Below are 18559 nucleotides of genomic sequence, written 5' to 3' on the forward strand. Positions count from 1 at the left end.
ATCAGTCCAAACGTTCAAGCTATTCATTCACTTTATTGTTGTATATATATGTTTTGACACAAACAGCACGGCTGATGACAAATACTACAAGCGGTACCCGTCCATATAATTATGGATCTGTAATATATAACCAGATATTACTTTGCTCCAACATGTTATTATAGATGATGGCCAAAAGAAAAAAAAACACCTTTTCTAAAGAGATCCATTCAAAGGTGTTAAGTGTTGCTCTGTTTACGGTCAGAATACCACACAGCTGAAGTAATTATAATGCATGCAGCATAATCACAAGCTTGCTAAACCACAGAAGCGTGGTAAAACTTCAGCCATGAATTTTCTTCTGCCTGACCTGCTGCTGCACGACTTCATTTGCACTACTACAATGCAGTGTGCACCGGCCAAAAACAACATGCACTCAGGCCATATGCAAAAGCAAAGGGACTCAGTCGCCACACACACACACACACACACACACATGCGCTCTCAACGTTGCCATGTTCGTATTAATACTCTGCTTGGATTGATGTTTTGCAACAGCTGCTAAGAAGGTGCTGGGCAGAAATCTTTAGTTTGATTGCACTTATTATGGATTCAGATTTGATTTCATTTACTGACTGTAGCTCCGCACCAGCGTTCCATTAAAGAAAAAGCAGGTTTTGTGTGACCTCTCATTGCACCGTGTTGGGCCACATGGTCCCCATGCGCCAGGGGGCTCATTTAGAGGAAAAAAAAAAAAGCCAATGAATGGGATTTGTGCTAGATGGAATAATATGCTGTGAAAGTCCATTAGGGACTAGCCTAATGAAATTGAAACAGCTTGGTGATCAAATTAGAATCTGTTCGGCAGATATTTAATTTAATGTGCTGCTGAATTTGAGCACTTTCTATTTGGTAGCCCCAGAATGAAACCAGCGCACAATAAATCAAGCAGGGACTCAATTCCTCCTACATTCTCTCCTCCCCTCATTTTTCTGAAATGAACAACTTTTGTACGTCTGTATTTGCACAAATCCCACCTGCTACATCTGAAACAAAACAAACTCAAGTGTTTAAGTAAAAATAAATGGAAAAAAGTTCAGACATTTTGTGTGGCCACAAAAAAAAGTACACAAAAAGACTTTATCTTTGACCTTTCGGTACATTTTCCCATAGAGAATACCTTCAGTCACAATCACATGCATCGCTGCAGCAGCTTGGTAAAGAGTCACAGGGTGAAATTATTTGAATAGACACAAAAGATTTCAGCTTGTTTGAAGAGGTGCCCTCTGTATTTTGCACGCTCTCTTCACCATGTCTGGGGCAATATGCAAAGCGAAACCACACAGGGAGAAAGGGAAGCAGAGAAGGAAAAAAGAAACAACCATCAACAGTAGCTATTTCATCCCAATTTACAAAACGGATGGTAATTATTGGAGCAAGAGATATAAATTCTAAACAGGGGGGCAGCCGTGCCATAGAGCCTCTTTCTAGTATCACGGGGTGGACAGAGTTGCCCTCTTGTTTTGTGTTTTGTGGCCATAAACATGTCTTTGAGCGTAGAGCAAAGCTTGGACCAAAGTTCATTGAGTGAGGAAAAAAAGGAGACAGACATAGAGACGGAGAAAGAGAGAGACGCAGCTTCTCATCCATCTGTTTGTGTACACATACACTATTCTGGGCACGCACTTCCAGGCACAAACAGACGGGCTGATGAATGTAAATACACAACATGTGCACATGAACACACATACACAGACACAGACGGTTGTTTTTTTTATTTTCTCACAGCCCTTGTTTGTCTCTGCACACTGCATTAAAATTAGAACACTCACGCGCCCGGTAACAGGTGTTAAAATGCTAACGCTAATGGCTGGCATCTACAGTAGACAGTGTTCTGATCCCTCGCCGGCTATGTCAGGTCTAGATTATGGAGGGCAAAGTAAAGTATGAGAGGGGAGGGGTGCTTGTTCTCCAATCACAGGAGATGATGGGGCAGAAAGAAGGGCCTCCTCTGTTCTCCGCCAAGAGGGTGGGGCGGGGGTGCCAACATTGGCGCCGAAAGCTAGTTGGATCGCCCGAAACACGCTGGCAGCAGAGAGGGTGGGTGGTCTGTTGCCAAGGGTAACCTGTCTGGGATCAAGACGCTACCCTCCACCTTGCCTGCTGAGGTGTCAGGGATGAAGGCAGAGGGAAAGGAATGAAAAGACGGAGAACAGACTCACAGGATGAAAGCGTCCGCGTAGAAAAGAAACACACGAGAGGAGAGGCTATGAGGTGAGGTGTGGAGAGAGAGCTGCAGAAAAATGATTAACTGAGAATGGAGTGCGTTAGGCACCCCGGTCCCAGCCACACTCTCCTTTTCTTTTTTCTTTCTATCTCTCTCCGCCTTTGATAGTCCACTGAAGAGGAGATTCATTTTATTTTGATTTGAGATTCATTTAGTTTCAAATCCACCAAGTCTCTCTGAGATAATATCAATTCGTGGGTCGCTCCCTCCCACTAAGCACCATAGACACCAATTGCTGCTGTTTAAATTTGCACCCTTTGCACTGTAATTGCTTCAACTTGGAGAGATTATGACTCAGTAAGAAGATGAAGTGAATCTCCAGTTGCTCTAAACACAGTTAGAATGGAGATATATTAATGGGGCTTGGAATACGTACAAAACAATACAAGTGCAACCAACATAAACCAAACAGTTTTACATCACAGGCATTTGTCACCTTTCAAAAGGGGTGGAGAGCAACTAAGTATCTTCACTGAGTACAAGTTTGAGGTACTTGTACTTTCCTTATATATATATATCCATTTTATTTTATTTTTCACTTCTATTTCACTACATCTTAGAGGAAAAGATTGTACTTTATACCTACACTCATTACATTTACTTGACAGGTGTAGTTACTTTTCTGATTAAGATTTGACAGAAAACATATAATAAGCTTATAAAATACACTGCATTATTAAAGATTGTGGCTTGTGACCATTTTAAAAAACAGCATCTACTTAGAGCCCCTTGTCATGTTTCAGATGTCTATGAGCTATGAGTCTATAAGAGTAAGTTCCCCCCAGGTTTATCTTGTGACCCTTTGGAGTGCGTAACCACTAGGTTAGGAATCCCTGGACTAAACTACTGAACTGTATATAAAGTAGTTAAAGATAGCTCCAGCTTGATCAGCTACAACAGTAAAATGCTGCTTATGCATTGATGCATTAGTCTGAACAATCTAATAATGTCATGTATAATAACATATCAGTTATAATGGATATTTTTTTGCAGAACCAGTATTTTGCTCGCAATACTTGTACTTGTAACACAGCATTTTTACATGAATGTATGGGCACTTTTATTTAAGTAAAGGATCGCCGTTGTCTTTAAGTTACAAGCATGTATCTTCACCTGGAATGCTCTTCCCATACACTGCACTGTGACCCCGGGCAGATGTAATCTTATGTATGAATGAACACCTGAATGGGCATAATGCAGCAGTGGAGTCTAAACTCTCCTGCGGCGACGGCTCAGAAGCCACACTGGGCAACATATGCCGTCTCTGTGTGCATGGCTGTCACGTCAGCTTGATGCTGGTCACCAGTCAAAGTCTCGCTTTGCATTTATTCATTTCCAATTCATGACCACATTCGGTGCATTAGAGGTGTGTTAAATGAACCAGAGCTGCACCAAACTCCCTGGAGTACATAAAAAGATGATGCGCTCTGACGATTGATTAAAGAAGGAATTGTTTGACTGATTGTTTGGCTTTACACCACATTACGGAGCTGTATTATATTTACGTTATCAGCGGGGGATAAACACAGGATTGTATAAATGAGATAAATGAGATAAGATGATTGTTTTCAGTGAAAAGTCAAATTTGAGGGTGGGTTACAGGGTTTTTTTGAGATAAGTCAAGCTATCAGGACCCCCCACCTGCTTAGCAGCGTGGGGTATCTCAGCAGCTGTCTAAATGTGTCACTGCCGTTTAGAGTTACTTTCATGTATGTTTTGAGAGGGAGAGGTGATATGGACGGAGGGCACAGGGGAGGAAGAAAGACAGCGAGAATGAACAAACAAACAAACAAACAAAAAGTAGCCGTGTTCAGGAGCAGAAAATACAGAGATAGAGAAAAGGGATCGCTGAAATGGAGACATTAATAGCCGGCACCTAAAATGGCTGAATAAACAGGAGGAAATCTAGGTCGGTCTGTCTCTCCCACTTCAAGGAACGTTGAGGCAAGTGCCCTACTTCTTGAATGCTTTGGACACTTTCAGGGCAAGCCGTTGTCAAACTGAGTCTCCCCAACACTTGGATATGTTAGAACCATGAGGCCTGTCTGAAAAAGATCATGAAGTATTATTTATGAACTACAAAATAATAGTAAACTTGCCTTCACGTCTACTTACATCCTCCCCGTGTGCCTGTCCTTCCCAGTCAATTATTCTCCATAATTATTTTTTCCTCGCTATTTCGAAAAGGCATTATTTTTCATTTAATTAATTGGCCCAAAAGTAATAAGGCACCAGTCATTTTTAAAGGCAATTTTCTTTCCCATAATATGAAACTGCTAAAAGATAAGTGCATATCAAAGGCTCAGCAGATAGCACTCATTGCTGCTCTCCTCTCTAACAATTAACAGGGCTGCCTGCCGAGAGGAGGCATGAAATCTAGGTGATTGGAATGCGAGGAGATGCCAGCGTAATTCTGAGAAACGCCATTAATGTTAATCAGGGGGTCCAAATGATTGACTATGCCGATGCCGTCTTGCACGTTGGGAGCCGTGCATACATGCTGATGCGTGTCGCCTGTTGTAAGCATGTCAGAGTGCACGATCAAAGACGCCCATGCGTTTATCATGACGCTTTTATCTGGCTTTTTTATGGCTCTAATTGCACGGGTGGGAAGATTGTCATGGTTGCTGAAAAATGCAACAGTGGCATGTGTGCAAACGTGAGTGATGTGATGCCAAATCCCGTGTGCACTCGCGTGCATTTTCCCACGTAGCAGTTATGAATGTGTCAGAGAGAGAAATATAGATATAGGTAGGCATGTTGGCACATATATACATCTTTTATCTCTTTCTATTCAGTGATAACTTCATAGGTTCCCAGATGGCAGGGAATAGTGAGCCAGAGGAAAGTGACAAATACGTTGTCTATCTTGCGAATAGTGGGAGGTTGTTTTTAAATGTCACAGTGACTCTCAAGGTCTGTCCCAGGTCGACCTGTGTCGCTGCTCCCGAACAAGACTGCAGGAGACTCACTGATGACACACACACACGCAGGGCCACATAATCAGCATCTGCCACCTTGACTTCTCGAAGCCTCCAGAAGCAGCGACTTCAAACTGAAGGCCGTCTCTGGAAGAGGTGGAGACAAGAATGCGCACGCTGGGATGTCGATTTCGATGTGTGTGAGAGGAAGTAAACTCAGAAGGAGAGAAAAGTCAAATTTTCTTGAGGCCTCCCTTCAAGCGTGCCCTCGCAGTTTGACCAGTGTTTGCGGACTAAGCTGCAGAAAAAAGGAGACAAAGAGCGGCGCAGCCTGACAAAAACCCACATAACTGCAGAGGCTCTCAAAGGCAATTTTCCCTTCACTAATGTCGAGCGAGCAAGCCGCACTCCAAAGGAATTAGGGGAGATAGGAAGATTGTTCATGCATGGACTCCAGTGTGCATAATCTCAATCAAAAGACCAAAAAAACAAAACAAACGGGTGACGAATAGTTGAGATGGCTAGTCCGGCCCTCCCTTAAGACCTAAACAATCTTCAACAGAGTGAAAGAATGAGAGATGAAAACAACACCTCCTGCTGCTTCCTTCCCCTATCCGTGTTCGCCACAGTGGAGCAAACATTATTCCACTCACTCTTTTCCTTTCACCTCCCAGCTCCCCTGCCCCACTGACAAAACCACCCAACCGCCACCATCTTCTTCTTCTTCTTTCACCAAAGCTGCCTCCTTCTCTCTGCCAGATGCTGTGGAGACTCTGGGCCAACTTTCTTACTAGCTGGTAAAGGTGGAGCTTATTGTAACTCATTTATATACTGCTGTGTAGCTTAATGAGTAATACTACATCATAATCTATTAGTTGATTATATCTTGTATTAATAATTTGAATCTGCAAAGTAACTAGTAACTAAATCTGTCAGATACAGTACCGTAAGTACAGTACTTGTAAATGTATTTAGTTACTTTCCACCACTGGTGAGTATCTGTCATTTCGGGCTCGCTGTCGGGTGAGTTTATCTGTCATAGAAGCTGTCCTTACACCACTGCCCCTGAAGGGAGATTAGACACACTGCGCTGACTCTCTCTACCTCTATCTATCTCTGTTTACCCTCTCTCTCTTCATATCTCTAGCCCCTGTCTGCTGCTCCCTCTCCCCATCAACATTCCCTCTCTCTTGCCGTCACTGTCTCTGTCCTCTATCTCTTTCTCTCTCTACCTCTTTCCCTCCCCTTCCCTCCCGCTATTTGCCAGCGTGCGCTCCACTGAGCCAGGACTGTGAACAGGTTACAGTAGTCGAGGAGGGGAGGTCCACCAGGATCAGCCATGCGAGGCACAGATGGGCCTCCTTGTCCATTCGGCAAGACTGTTGACACAGGTTATAGCCTAAAAATGCACGATGTATTTCAATCCTTTCCGCTGTGGTTGACAGCTAAACTAGTGGAATAATGTCAGATAATACCTTGTAAAATGTCAGAAATACACGGCTGTCACTGTCAAAATCAATCATTTTTTCCTCCTCAGCCGCTGGTATGTTTTGGGGCAGAGTCATAAAATCTATTCTGACTTTTTAAAGCTTACTGCTTAAAAAGCATTCCTCTGCAATAGCTTGGCTAATAAATAGCCATTCAGGACATTTAAAACAGTCAAAAACTGTATATTTCAGGCAGTTAGACAATGATTGCACAAATGGCAAAACCCCGCAGTATCCATACAGCAACTATAGAGTCTGTGGGCAATAGAAGCTCAAACAAACTAAAGCCAAAACAAGGTTTAATCTCATCCCTGCCAGCACTGCAGAAGACATTTTTCATAGTGAATTTTATAATTAGAGTGTTATCCAACTTGTGCCATCCCCCGAGTGGCAGCATTGGCACACAAGAGGAGAAGGCCCCTTTGAGGCTTTTCCGAGGAAAAGGCATATGTAATGAGTCATGAGGTCCCTCTTCGCTCCAAATGACATTAATTGCTGTCCAGGCAGAAGCCTGCTGGAAAACGGCCAACACATGCGCAGGTTAGGGCAATTCAACACTGGGGATGTTGCGAAACAGTCTCATTTTGCTAAAATGTGTGCAATTGCATCATGTGACTGTCAAGAATGGTCATTTATCAAAGGACATTTGAGGAGGAAGAGAGAGAGAGAATATAATGAATACTGTATTTTTAAGTGAATGAGCTGGTTAAACCATGAAAGAAGGACGTCATGCCTTTTCTTTCTCTTCTCTTGGCCAGTCTGGCATGTTCCAGCAAAAATGTGAATATATTAAAGATAATGTGGGAAGAATGAATTACCCATGTACCTTCAGCCTTCAAACCAACTTAATCAAAGGGGTCTTGTGGAATCCGGGGGTGTGTGAGGGACAGCAGGTTCTGGTGGGTCAAGAGAGCTGTGCTTTCACCCATGTCCATCGTCTTAACATCTGTCACCTCTGTGCTGACTCATACTGTCATGGCCATAGGCTTAGATCTTCCGGAGGGCAGGATGGAGGGGGGGGGGTTATCAGGCAAGGACAGATTTTACACACACGACTTCCACTGACTATATTTACTTGATGGGCCCTGACTCCTTCCTAAAGGAATTCTGTAATTTCCTCCAGCGATTTAGGTATTGTACTTCCATAAAGTTGGGAGACTCGCAAGAGACAGATTAAAAAAAGGAATAATCAAAGTCCATGCAGTAGAGGCTGAGATACTGTCATAAAGTTCCTAGTATGGGTGACATAATACAACTCTTTTCACCGAATCGTACTGTCCATCTTTGGTACTAAATACAGGGAGACAATGTTCTGAGACAGTACGCAGTCCACTCATCACTTTAGGTTAAGTTTTATAAAGAACCAGGCCATTATATAGTGGTTACATACATACAGTGTTCGAAGATGAATGTTTACTTAAGTAAAAGTAGCAATACCACAGCGTTGAAAGTACCAAAAGTAAAAGTACTCATTATGCAGCATGGCTCATTTCAGAATCATATATATTATCATTATTATTATGTTATATTATTGGATTATAATTATTGACGCACTAATGTCTATGCATCCCTTTAATGTGGCAGCTGGTAAAAGTGGGGCTAATTTTAATTACTTTAGAGACCACTGGATAGACTGTGAATTTGCCCCCGGGATCAATAAAGTCTCACGTTATCAACACTCCAACAGGAAATAATTGCCATACTGCTGTGAGGATAATGATAATAATAATAATAATAATAATAATAATAACAATAATGATTTAAAAGTATGAGAGTAGATTCTTCCTTTGATTTTGCCCCTGATTGCTATTAAAATACATCTGCACATCTTGCGCAAAGTATGCCATCAGGACAAAAAGGTCATGACCCTATTGGTCGACTTGGGCGCCCAATCAGACTGGATTCTATTGTGTCGTGGCCTCTTTGGAGCCAGCTGTGACCCGACAGGAAATGTGCATGTGTGTGTGTGTGTGTGTGTGTGTGTGTGTGTGTGTGTGTGTGTGTGTGCTGGGGCATAGAAGGAGTGTTTTGCAGAACTGGAGCTCGCACTAAAAATAGAAAATATGTTTTTTCCCCCCACAATAGAGAGACAGAGGAAATGGCTGAGGGCAATAGAGGAGCAGAACAAGAGAGGTGGAGATGGAAGACTCGGCTGTCATGTCCTTGGCCATTTGCCCCGCTGCCTGCCCAGAACGTTTGAGGATCAATAAAACTCTGAGATACACTCCATAACCTTCAGTGATTCAGTGCTTATAATAATCCTCTATAAGAGCCATCCAGTAGGAAATATCTTTTATCCCTATAGATTGGTTTTCTGATGATCCCCGCTTCATAGAAAAAAGTGATATAGTCTTTTTTTTGTCTCCTTGTCAATAGAGCTTTGTCATGGTGAGAGTCAATAATGGGAAGATTAAATAAATACAAACTCACACTCGGTAAAATGCACAGGTACTCACTTTCACATTTTCACTCTATCTGTGAAGGAGCTTCGCACTCAAATTTGATCCCCCTCTTTATCAGCGCAAGAGAGAGAGAGAGAGAGGAAAAAACGACTTCTTGCTGGCGCTTAATCCTCCTTGAATACATTTGCTGTGTGTACATATGTGTATGTACGTGTGTGTGTGTTTATGAGTGAGCCAATCTGCCACACCGTCGCTGATATTGAGGCAGAAATGTTTTTTTGGCCTTCTTTCCGCTAGATTTATTTTCTAATGTTGACGTTTATCACTTGAGCAGGCCCGCAATTCATCATCTCCCCCCTTCTTGTCGATAATCCGAAAGGGAGTCAATTTGCTAAAATGTGAATCTCTTTCTTTTATTTGGTTTTTACCCCCCCCCCCCTCGCTCCATCTCTGTCTTCCTATCAGTCTCTTTGTCCCATGGCGGCTCAGGTGAGAGACGGCGGAGGAGCGCAGAGTGGCTGTAACAGGGTAACGTCGAGCCTTGCGGGAGGATTTAGGAGTGTGTTCGGCGCCACGATGGCACCAAGCCTTGTGTGCGAGATACACCTCAATCGATTCCAAATCCCTCTGATCTTTCATTAGGTGCTCGTCACAAGCTGTCCTGCTCATCACTCAAGCACACATAGCATAGCGTCTGGAGCTGTGTAAAAAGAGGAAATAATAAAATGACGCCGCGGCTGACTGAAGTGCTTTGATCTCAGAGAGCATCTGTCTCCATTGAAGGAAGTGCAGCTACTTAAAGACAGTTATGTTCTGTTAGGACCAGTGTTGGGCAGTCCTGCCTCTCCATCTGTTGACAGTCAAAGTGCTGACTGAGTAATGAGTTACAGTACTGTGATAACTTTTTCAGTGACAGGGTTTGATTGGGAAGGGTTGGTATCGTGTGCACTGAGTCAGTGGAGAGACTGGTGCAGGATGTGTTAGCTCAGCGCAGGGGCTGCAGCTGGTAGGAAGTGGCTTGGGGAGGTCAGGAAAGTCCTGAAAGTCTCTTCATGTTGGCTAGTTGCTGTTCAACTAGCTTCTCTAACTCAATGCAATCTCTGATTGAGGGTTTCTTTCATCTGTCTTTGTGAAAAAGTGAAACGTGTTCCTAGGATTTATATGAGCCCTATTCTGAGGTAAATGAGGGTGAACTACAGCACCCCAGGAAGTCACTGCGCCTGACATACGGATTTAACAGCTGAGATATAAGATGTTAATTAGCGAGCTTTAGAGGTGCTGCTATATACTAGCCGCCTCACCTTGTTTGCAGTCTAAGCGAAGCTAACTGCCTGCTGGTACAGACATGAGGGTATTATCTGTCTTCTCATGTAACTCTCAGCAAGAAAGTGAAGAATATTTTTCAAAATGGAGCTCTGGTTGAGGTTTTACTTCTGCTACATATTTGTTGTCTGGTGACTCCAAAGTTAGCTAGTTTTGCTCAGAGCTGGAGGGTGTGTGAACCCTGCAGCTTCACCGTGAGGACTGTATGCAGTCATAGGGGCTAACCTAGTTATTGATATTTCCAAAACGTATTGTGTTAAATATAGATGATGCGACAGGTGTGTGTGGCAGCTTCTAAGTGGTTGGAAGGCACTTTTGACGCAGCTGGGCTGATTTACATATAGTAATGTAACTAATTATTATCTGCTGCTGAGAAGCTAGTAAAGTAATGTAATTACTTGTTGAATGTATAACAAGGACTGATTAGGACTAATATTGTCAAATTTCTGATGACATAAATGAATGGTTTAGCGACAGAGTAGAGTTTTGAATATAAAATGGCTGCCACTAAAATGGCCACATTCGGTCCGCACCTCTGTGAGTATAACCTTGGCCTCCACCAGGAGCTTTAGTAGAGACAATTTTCACACTGCAGCTGAATTCAACCCGACTGACCGACCAACTACCAGCACCCAATCTAGCCTTTAGCATGAAAACAATAGTGCTGCGGCACTGTAGCAGAAAGAGAAGGAAAGACAGAGCGATAAGAAGGAGTGAGAGATAAGAGGGAGAAAGCTGGTAGCGAGTGGTGGTGGAGGGAGGGGGGGTGGGGGGTGTCAGAGTGAGACAGAAAGGCAACACATAATTTGGAATTCACAGCCAATGTGCTGAGACCTATCTGAGCCAAGTTTGTATCTGATCCTGCTCTGAATTCTAAAATACCCACATCTCTCTATCTCTCTCCCCGACTCCTTTCCTCCCACCTCCTCTGATCCCCCCCCCCCCCCCCCCTCTCTTTTTCATTCAGCCTCTTGTATTTGTTCTACTTTTGGATGTACACGATGCTCTACTCTCTGTCTCTTTCATCTTCTCCTTCTGTCTCTTCATCACTGTGAGAATGGGATTCATGTCCTACCATGAAGTTGTGAAAACATGAGCATCCCCCTGAGGGGTGGTTGTCAGAGAGCAAAATAGGGAGAGGGAGGCACACTGTTTGTGGTTTCTCATTGAATTTTTCATCTAAATCCATGAAATATAAATCGCTGAGGCCAGGGCTAAGGCCACGGACTACATGGGTACATTGTAATAATGTCGCTCTGTTTGCCCAACCTGAGCAGTTATTACTTGCTGTTGCTCTCCTGAAATGGGGGTGGGAGGGTGATGCATGTGTGTGTATGTGTGTCAGAGGTTCTGCTACATAAACTGTTCCCCCTGAAGTGCCTTTGGTCGACATGGATGACTGACAGGCAGATGTCCCTGAAGAGCCCTCGTATCATGTTTGGAGTGTCAGTGCCAGTGTACCGTGGTGTGAGAATTTGTTGAAGGAGCCTGTCGAAGAGTGTGTGTGTGTGTGTGTTTATATATATGTACATGGCCGCAGCTGAGAGTGAGAGAATAAGTGAGAGTGAGCGTGTAGGCGGTTGAGTATGCTAGCCAGAGAGGGAGAAACAAAGAGTGCGAGGGCTTGTGTTACATATGTTTTTGTGTATCCATGCATGTGCTGTTTGAGAAAATACAAGACGCAAAAAGGCTTTTGGTGTAATGTGTGTTTAAGTGTGTCGGTGCATCTTTTTTTTCTGTGTTTTCAGTGAAAGCAAAGATGCCTGTTGAAGTTAATTATTAATGACCAACTCTCAACCCCCATCCTTGATTATTCTGTGTCAAGTCACGAATGTCAGTGACAATACTTTACCCTGTGTTTTTCTCTGTAATATTCGATACCCTTCGGCTAGATTTTCAATTTCTCAAACAGATATTTTACTAAAAACTTTATGACCATCAAATGAGTGAGATGGTTACAAGTAAATTAACTAATCTATTATTGCAGTCAACATTCTGACAACAGCACCATCAAGGTACCACCAAGGTTCCTTTAAGATAACAAAAAACTTAAATGCATGTTTTTATTTTTTCCAGTAGTAAGCATTACACACAAGCCTGGATTACCAACCAGGCAAAGCAGACAACATGCCCCGAGGCCCCAGACTCCACAAGGGCCCTTTAAGTCCGAGGTTCATTGCCTGTCAGTTGGTTGTAGTGATTCATTTGTTGCAAATTTGTTTTGCAGGTTTGTCTGTGTCAGCATCTAGTTTCTTCATCAGTGTCATAAAATTAAGTTTCATTAATTATTTCCATTAAGTTATTCATTTTGGTCCATCGACCCAGGTTTTAGTGCTTCAACAATCCCAGGCCTCATTTTAGCTTACATAAAAAAATATTCAAATAGTCCTTTTTCACAGCAGACATTTTAACTTGCCATTGTAGAAGAAGCACAGGTGTTATTATTAACATTACTGATGTCTCTGTTCTATTCGAGTGTCCCATTAAGTCGTGACAATGTGAGCCAGAAGGCACAATACCAGGACCCTGAAACTGAAGCAGCTAAATGGAATTTAGATATTATGACTTATTCTTAACACCTGTGCCTTTCCTACTGTGACATGTCAACATGTCTTCCATGAAACAGGCCAATCAGAGTGAGCAACAGATTCTAAATTTGGTATAAAGAGAGCAGTGGTAACAGATGGGTACTGGATATCAGCTGATACCCAGAGTTGAGGTAATGGAATCGGCATCCCCAACAGGAGCACTGTTTGGGTCTCTGGACATAAACAGTATAGTCTGCTTTGTGAACTGCACGTCATAGAAACTTGGAACAAAGTTTTTCCCTGAGGCCCCCTAACACGTTACTCCAGCCATGACCATAAAAACATTTGCCAGCACAGATTCTAGTTCTAGGTTTTTTTTTTAGTTTTTATTTTTTTTTTTTTACCAAATGTGCCACAACCACCTTTAGACTAGCAGTCTAAAAAAAGACTTGCACTCAATAGTACAGCATACCTACTGTAGCATGTAAAGGTTTACCTCACACACTCACACACACACTCACCATCTGGTAGCTAGTATGCCGGTTAAGCTCAACCTGCTGTGAAAAGTCATTATGTCAACGGTGTCACCCCCAGGGAGGCTATAGTGCTAATTATCTGGTATTATATACTGACCCTATAAGAAGTAACCTGCGCTAGTGCCAATAATATTCTTGTAAAGATAACACTTAGTTGTTTGTTAGTCATAAGGTAAAACACAGCAAGACAGTCTGTTGTATCGCCTGGAAAATCTGAATAATAAAGCAGTGCAGATAAAAATGGCTGTGTTGTTCAGCTTCAGAGAAATACTTATTTATCAGCAAAGTCACAATAATGCTGACTGAATGTACTGCAAGTAACTAGTTGTGAAAACAGCTGCGAGGTATATTTTTGCAGCCCTTTATTTCCGTGGGGGGAATCAAATGAGGGAGGGAAGGAAATACAAACTCAAACAAGAAGCTGTAATGTTATCAGAGGCCATGAGCCATAACCGCGATAATATCTATCTTTCCCTGCCGAGGTGGGGTAACTTGATAGAAGCAATACATTGCCGGCCATATACGCGCTGATGCACACAGGTACACATCAAACATCTTATATTAGGTCTGTCAGTGGGAGAGAGGGAGGGAGGGAGGCAGAGAGGGAGAAAGGGAGGTTGATGGGGAAACAGACAATGTTAGACAGGAACACATACAGACAGAAGAAGAAGCTGATGGATGGATGGGGAAAGACAGGAACGAGTGAAGAACTGAATGAATTATGCATCTGTACTGCTGCATTAATTCATTAACATATACCTGCATTAGTGTATGCATGCATGTAACGTATTTAAGGGAGATGGAAAAAAGGGATACAGCATAGTGTGTGCCATATTAGCATCCGCCATCCACAGCCATTGATCTCATTCCACATCTTGTCTCTGAGTGTCTGCACTAGGGTTTTCAATTATCCAGCAGCCGCACCTTTTTCCTCCTTGTGAATTAGCACGAGGGGAAAACTCAAGTGGGTAATAGAATTCCATGCGCTGTTACTCCATTAGAAAACATGCGCCTGATTGGTTTTCAATGTATGTATGGTTTTTGTGAGAGGGCAAAGGTTTAAAATTTCTCCAGGGATGGAGGTGAAAGCGCGGATGCGTGTGTTTAACATGTGCTGGGCGAGTTTGGACAAAAACATGTGCGTGTGTTGAGACATCTGGAGCATCTGTCCATCCACTGGAAAGTTTTATGAAGATCATTACTATTATCGGCATGAATATGGCTTTTATTTCGACACTAAACACAAGTACAAACCATAAAAATGTGACGACTAATGGGATCTCAGTAAAATTTAAAGCTTTTTAACGCCTTTCTAACATAATTTCAAATTGAATAATCCTTGTTAAACTTGGAAATGAGCAAACAAACAAGTAAAAAACTTTAAAAAAAGCTGTTTAAATGTCACATGCATGACAGAGAATGTGCAACATTTATCTCACACAGTACTTATATCTTGTCAGGTATCTTGCTGTGATTTTCTCCCTTAATTGGAAATCAAAAGAGACATGTCACATATGCAACTTGATGGAGCGTCCTCCATGTCAGCTTCGCCCTGACTCCAGCTTGTCACCTGCAACGTCTCCACAGAAGTGAGCTCATCTGAGCTCACTGGAGCCACCAGCAGATTTACTATTGTAATAAGGTTACGTCAATGTCTTTTAAGCAGCACAGTTTTCTTTAAGTATGCGTCGTTAATTGTCCTGTCTTGTCTGTTTGTGGGAACCAATCTGGCAATTACAAACCCCAGCGTTTTTCTTCCTAAATGACTAAAGAGATGAGATTCTGAAGGATTTCTGTGTGTGTGTGTGTGTGTGTGTGTGTGTCTTGGGTAATCTTCACCTGCAGTCATGTGCAGTCCCTGGTGAGAGACTGTGTGAGTCACAACCAGCACATCTAGCCCACGGCTTAAGAGTCTTTCTGTCATGGATTTAAGCTTACATACACACACACACACTTTAACATGTACATATCCCACACACACACACACACACACACACACACACACACACACACACACTCTCTACTAATCACTCTGGTATTGCCACAAGCCCCCCTTTTGACTCATCTTTCACTAAAAAGTCACCTGTGATACAAACTTCTATATTTATATTATATATTTTTTTCCACGTAGCTTTAGATTTTTTTCTTTGCATTCGATTCTGATAATCTTTTAATAATATATGCAACATGAAACACAAGATGTCACCTCACAAGGATGCTCGCTGAAATACCGGTGGTGACAAAATGTCGTGCTCACCTCTGCAAATTACCCCAAAATTGCCCCTCAGATTTCAAACCAAGCATGCAGTTGTTCTTCGCCGTTAAAATGTAAACACTACAATCAGCATTCTAATTCATGATTGCCAAACAAGCCGTAAGCTAATCACTGAGAGGAGGGAGAGGAGATAATGAAGAAAGCAAAAGAGAGAGGGAGACCACGGAGGGGAATCGGTGATTAGGTTTTTTCTCTGGGCTCTGCATGTTTCAGAAAAATGCCATGTACGCCCATTTTTTTCCTCTCAGAGTAAACTGCAAGCATGAGATACTTAAGTCAAAGTCATGGCCAGTCAAAGACATTCACGTCCTCCTGGTGAAGTTTTATTAAAAAGGAACTTCTAAGAAGAACTTAAAGTTCAGTATAGAAACTGCAGGAGCTATTTTGCCTTTTGTTGACTCTACCATGTCGTATATTCAGCTATCAAAAGATGTTATAGTGCGCCTTTTGTGTCAAGACTGATGCGCTGATTCTCAAGTACTGACCTCATAATTGCAAAGGCTAAGGTAATGGCCCTGGGCCTGATAAGACCTTTGGTTAGAAATATATCCAGAATCGACAGGCGTAACACCTTTAACCTTTCCCTCCATATTCATTACTAAACGCAAAGAGCTGACAGCGAGGACCTGAGTCTGTCATTAGAAGTTATTATCTAATGACATTTCAGTGACGCCTGGAATATCTGCCAGTTTTAATAGCATTTCTGCCACACATAAAACTGGTGAGAGACAGGAAAGTTGTTTTAGCTGCAAATTAGACCTTCCTAGAGATCCAATACTACAGAACTAGGGGGTAGCACAGTCTAATGTGGGGGAAATGTTAATGTATTATCCAGAAAACAACAGCAAACATTAGAAGATAGGTCAAGCAGATGTAAGACCAAACCCCTGCCCCCCAGCCTCACAGCTAAATATTCACTCAAGGTCTAATCAATTATTTACTGTTCACCTGTGGCAAAAAAAGTCCAGTTTTCTTCATTTGTTCAATAGCAGTGTAATTGCGGGGGAAGAAGGGAGCCATGATTTTTTTGCCAAGCATTTTATAGTTTAAGGGTACAATCACAGTTAATATTAAATGAAACCCACTTTGTTTGTACACCCTTGGCTGTCAATAAATTATCTGAAATATTAGCATCGCAATATTACCCACGCACACACACGCACAAAAAAACCAAACTACACTGTGTTCAGAACATGCTGCTTCTCTAAATGAATTGACAAAACCTCCAGTTGCTTTTTTCCTATTAATAAATTCATTAGCGTCATGAGACTGGAGGAATGAAGACATTCGCCGCCCCGACGTCTTGCAGCCAAATTATAAGAGATACCCTGCCTGGCTAGCTGTGCTGTGATATCTAAAAAGCAAAATTAAAAATGCATCGCCTTTTGCCTTCCTTCAGAGGTTCCCGCAATTACTCAGTCAGTTAGGGACGCGGGGAGGCGTTCCCCCCCACATCGCCCTCACAGGCTACTGTACATCTTTATCATTTTCTCTCCATACATGCCATGCCGCTCCCTCTCTCACCTATGCGCGCGCACACACACACACACACACACACACACACACACACACACACACACACACACTCACTCACTTTTTCTCTCTATACTGTAAAGGCAGCTCAAAACTGCTTGTTGGCCCTCGTCTTTGCAGAGCAGATGGCTGCTTTTCTGCACCACATGGCCAGCACTCAGGAGATGAGGGGAGCTCTTTAAGAAGAAAAAGACTTTCAATCTGCTTTAGCAACTGTAGCTCCTCCTCATCATCACATCTTTTTTTGCATGGCGTCAGCAGCAAACACCCCCTCACCCCCAACCACCACCGCTTCTTCATACTGTACCTCCATCACACTGCTTTGCGGCTCTGCATTGATTTAGCTGCTGTTGATGGTTATGTAAATACTTAATGCTTATGTAAATGAGTCAAACACAAGGTCGCAAAGTGAGATTATTAAGATGCTGCATAGATGCATGGTCGACCGGCCAAGAATTCCAAACTTGCCAGCTCCCCCCTTCTTTCCATCATGTTTCTCCAACATGTGGGAACACACTGCATATGTATGGAGAGCCGCATTCATTATTCATGCCGGGAGTCAGTTCGAACGGCGGAGAAGTAGGGTTACTCTGGAAGAGGATGGTGTGCAGAGACTAAGAGTAGGGGAGTAAGTTATCTTATTTTTTTTTTCCCTCTCTTTTATTGATCTGCACCGTTTGTATAATTCAGTTTGAGCATGATGGGCTGAATTTGACCTGAAGACTGTAATAAGGAAACCTTGAAGAATGTTTCAGAGGATTGTTTGTGGTCATCATCTTGGCCAGCTATTTGTGGTTGTAATACTAGAAACATCTGAGTGTTTATGGCAAAAAAACAAGCTATTATTGTAATTTATAAGCGCTAAAATGCCTAAGAAACAGCTCATTATTAGCTTGAACCAGATGTTTAACCTCAATCTAATTAAATACATGATTTCAGTAGAGTGAATGTGGTATTATGCTGTTAGTCCTGAATGGACATTAGTACTCACGATGTGGAGCATGATGTAGTCACCCAGGCGTGGGGCGCTGTCGATGCGGACGAGGATGCCGTCTTTGATGGTCGTGCTGAAGCCCACTGCCAGCCGGTCCGTCCGTGTGCTTGGCCTCTCGTTATTGGGCCACGTGTATGTGATCAGACCCCCTCCTTTACCAAAGATATATGTGGTGCCAGCTGTGGAAACACAAGAAGTAAAAAAAGGGCAATTAGATTTTGTTCTAGAGGCAGATAAAAAGAGACAGGATACAATTCAATTCTGTGATGTACAAACATGCTGTAACTAGGCACT

The 18559-nt window shown here is 42.6% G+C and overlaps 1 protein-coding gene across 2 annotated transcripts in view; it reads right to left on the reverse strand.

The window, feature by feature from the left end:
* Positions 1-18559, reverse strand: part of LOC139302277 (neurexin-3b) — a 256861-nt gene that overhangs the window by 46197 nt on the left and 192105 nt on the right. For both annotated transcript variants that reach the window (XM_070925931.1, XM_070925932.1), the window contains one exon: positions 18263-18444. In XM_070925931.1, coding sequence (XP_070782032.1) covers positions 18263-18444 — 182 coding nt within the window. The remainder of the gene's footprint in view (positions 1-18262; positions 18445-18559) is intronic.

Source organism: Enoplosus armatus, chromosome 19 (genome assembly GCF_043641665.1).
Source record: "Enoplosus armatus isolate fEnoArm2 chromosome 19, fEnoArm2.hap1, whole genome shotgun sequence".
NCBI lineage: Eukaryota > Metazoa > Chordata > Actinopteri > Centrarchiformes > Enoplosidae > Enoplosus > Enoplosus armatus.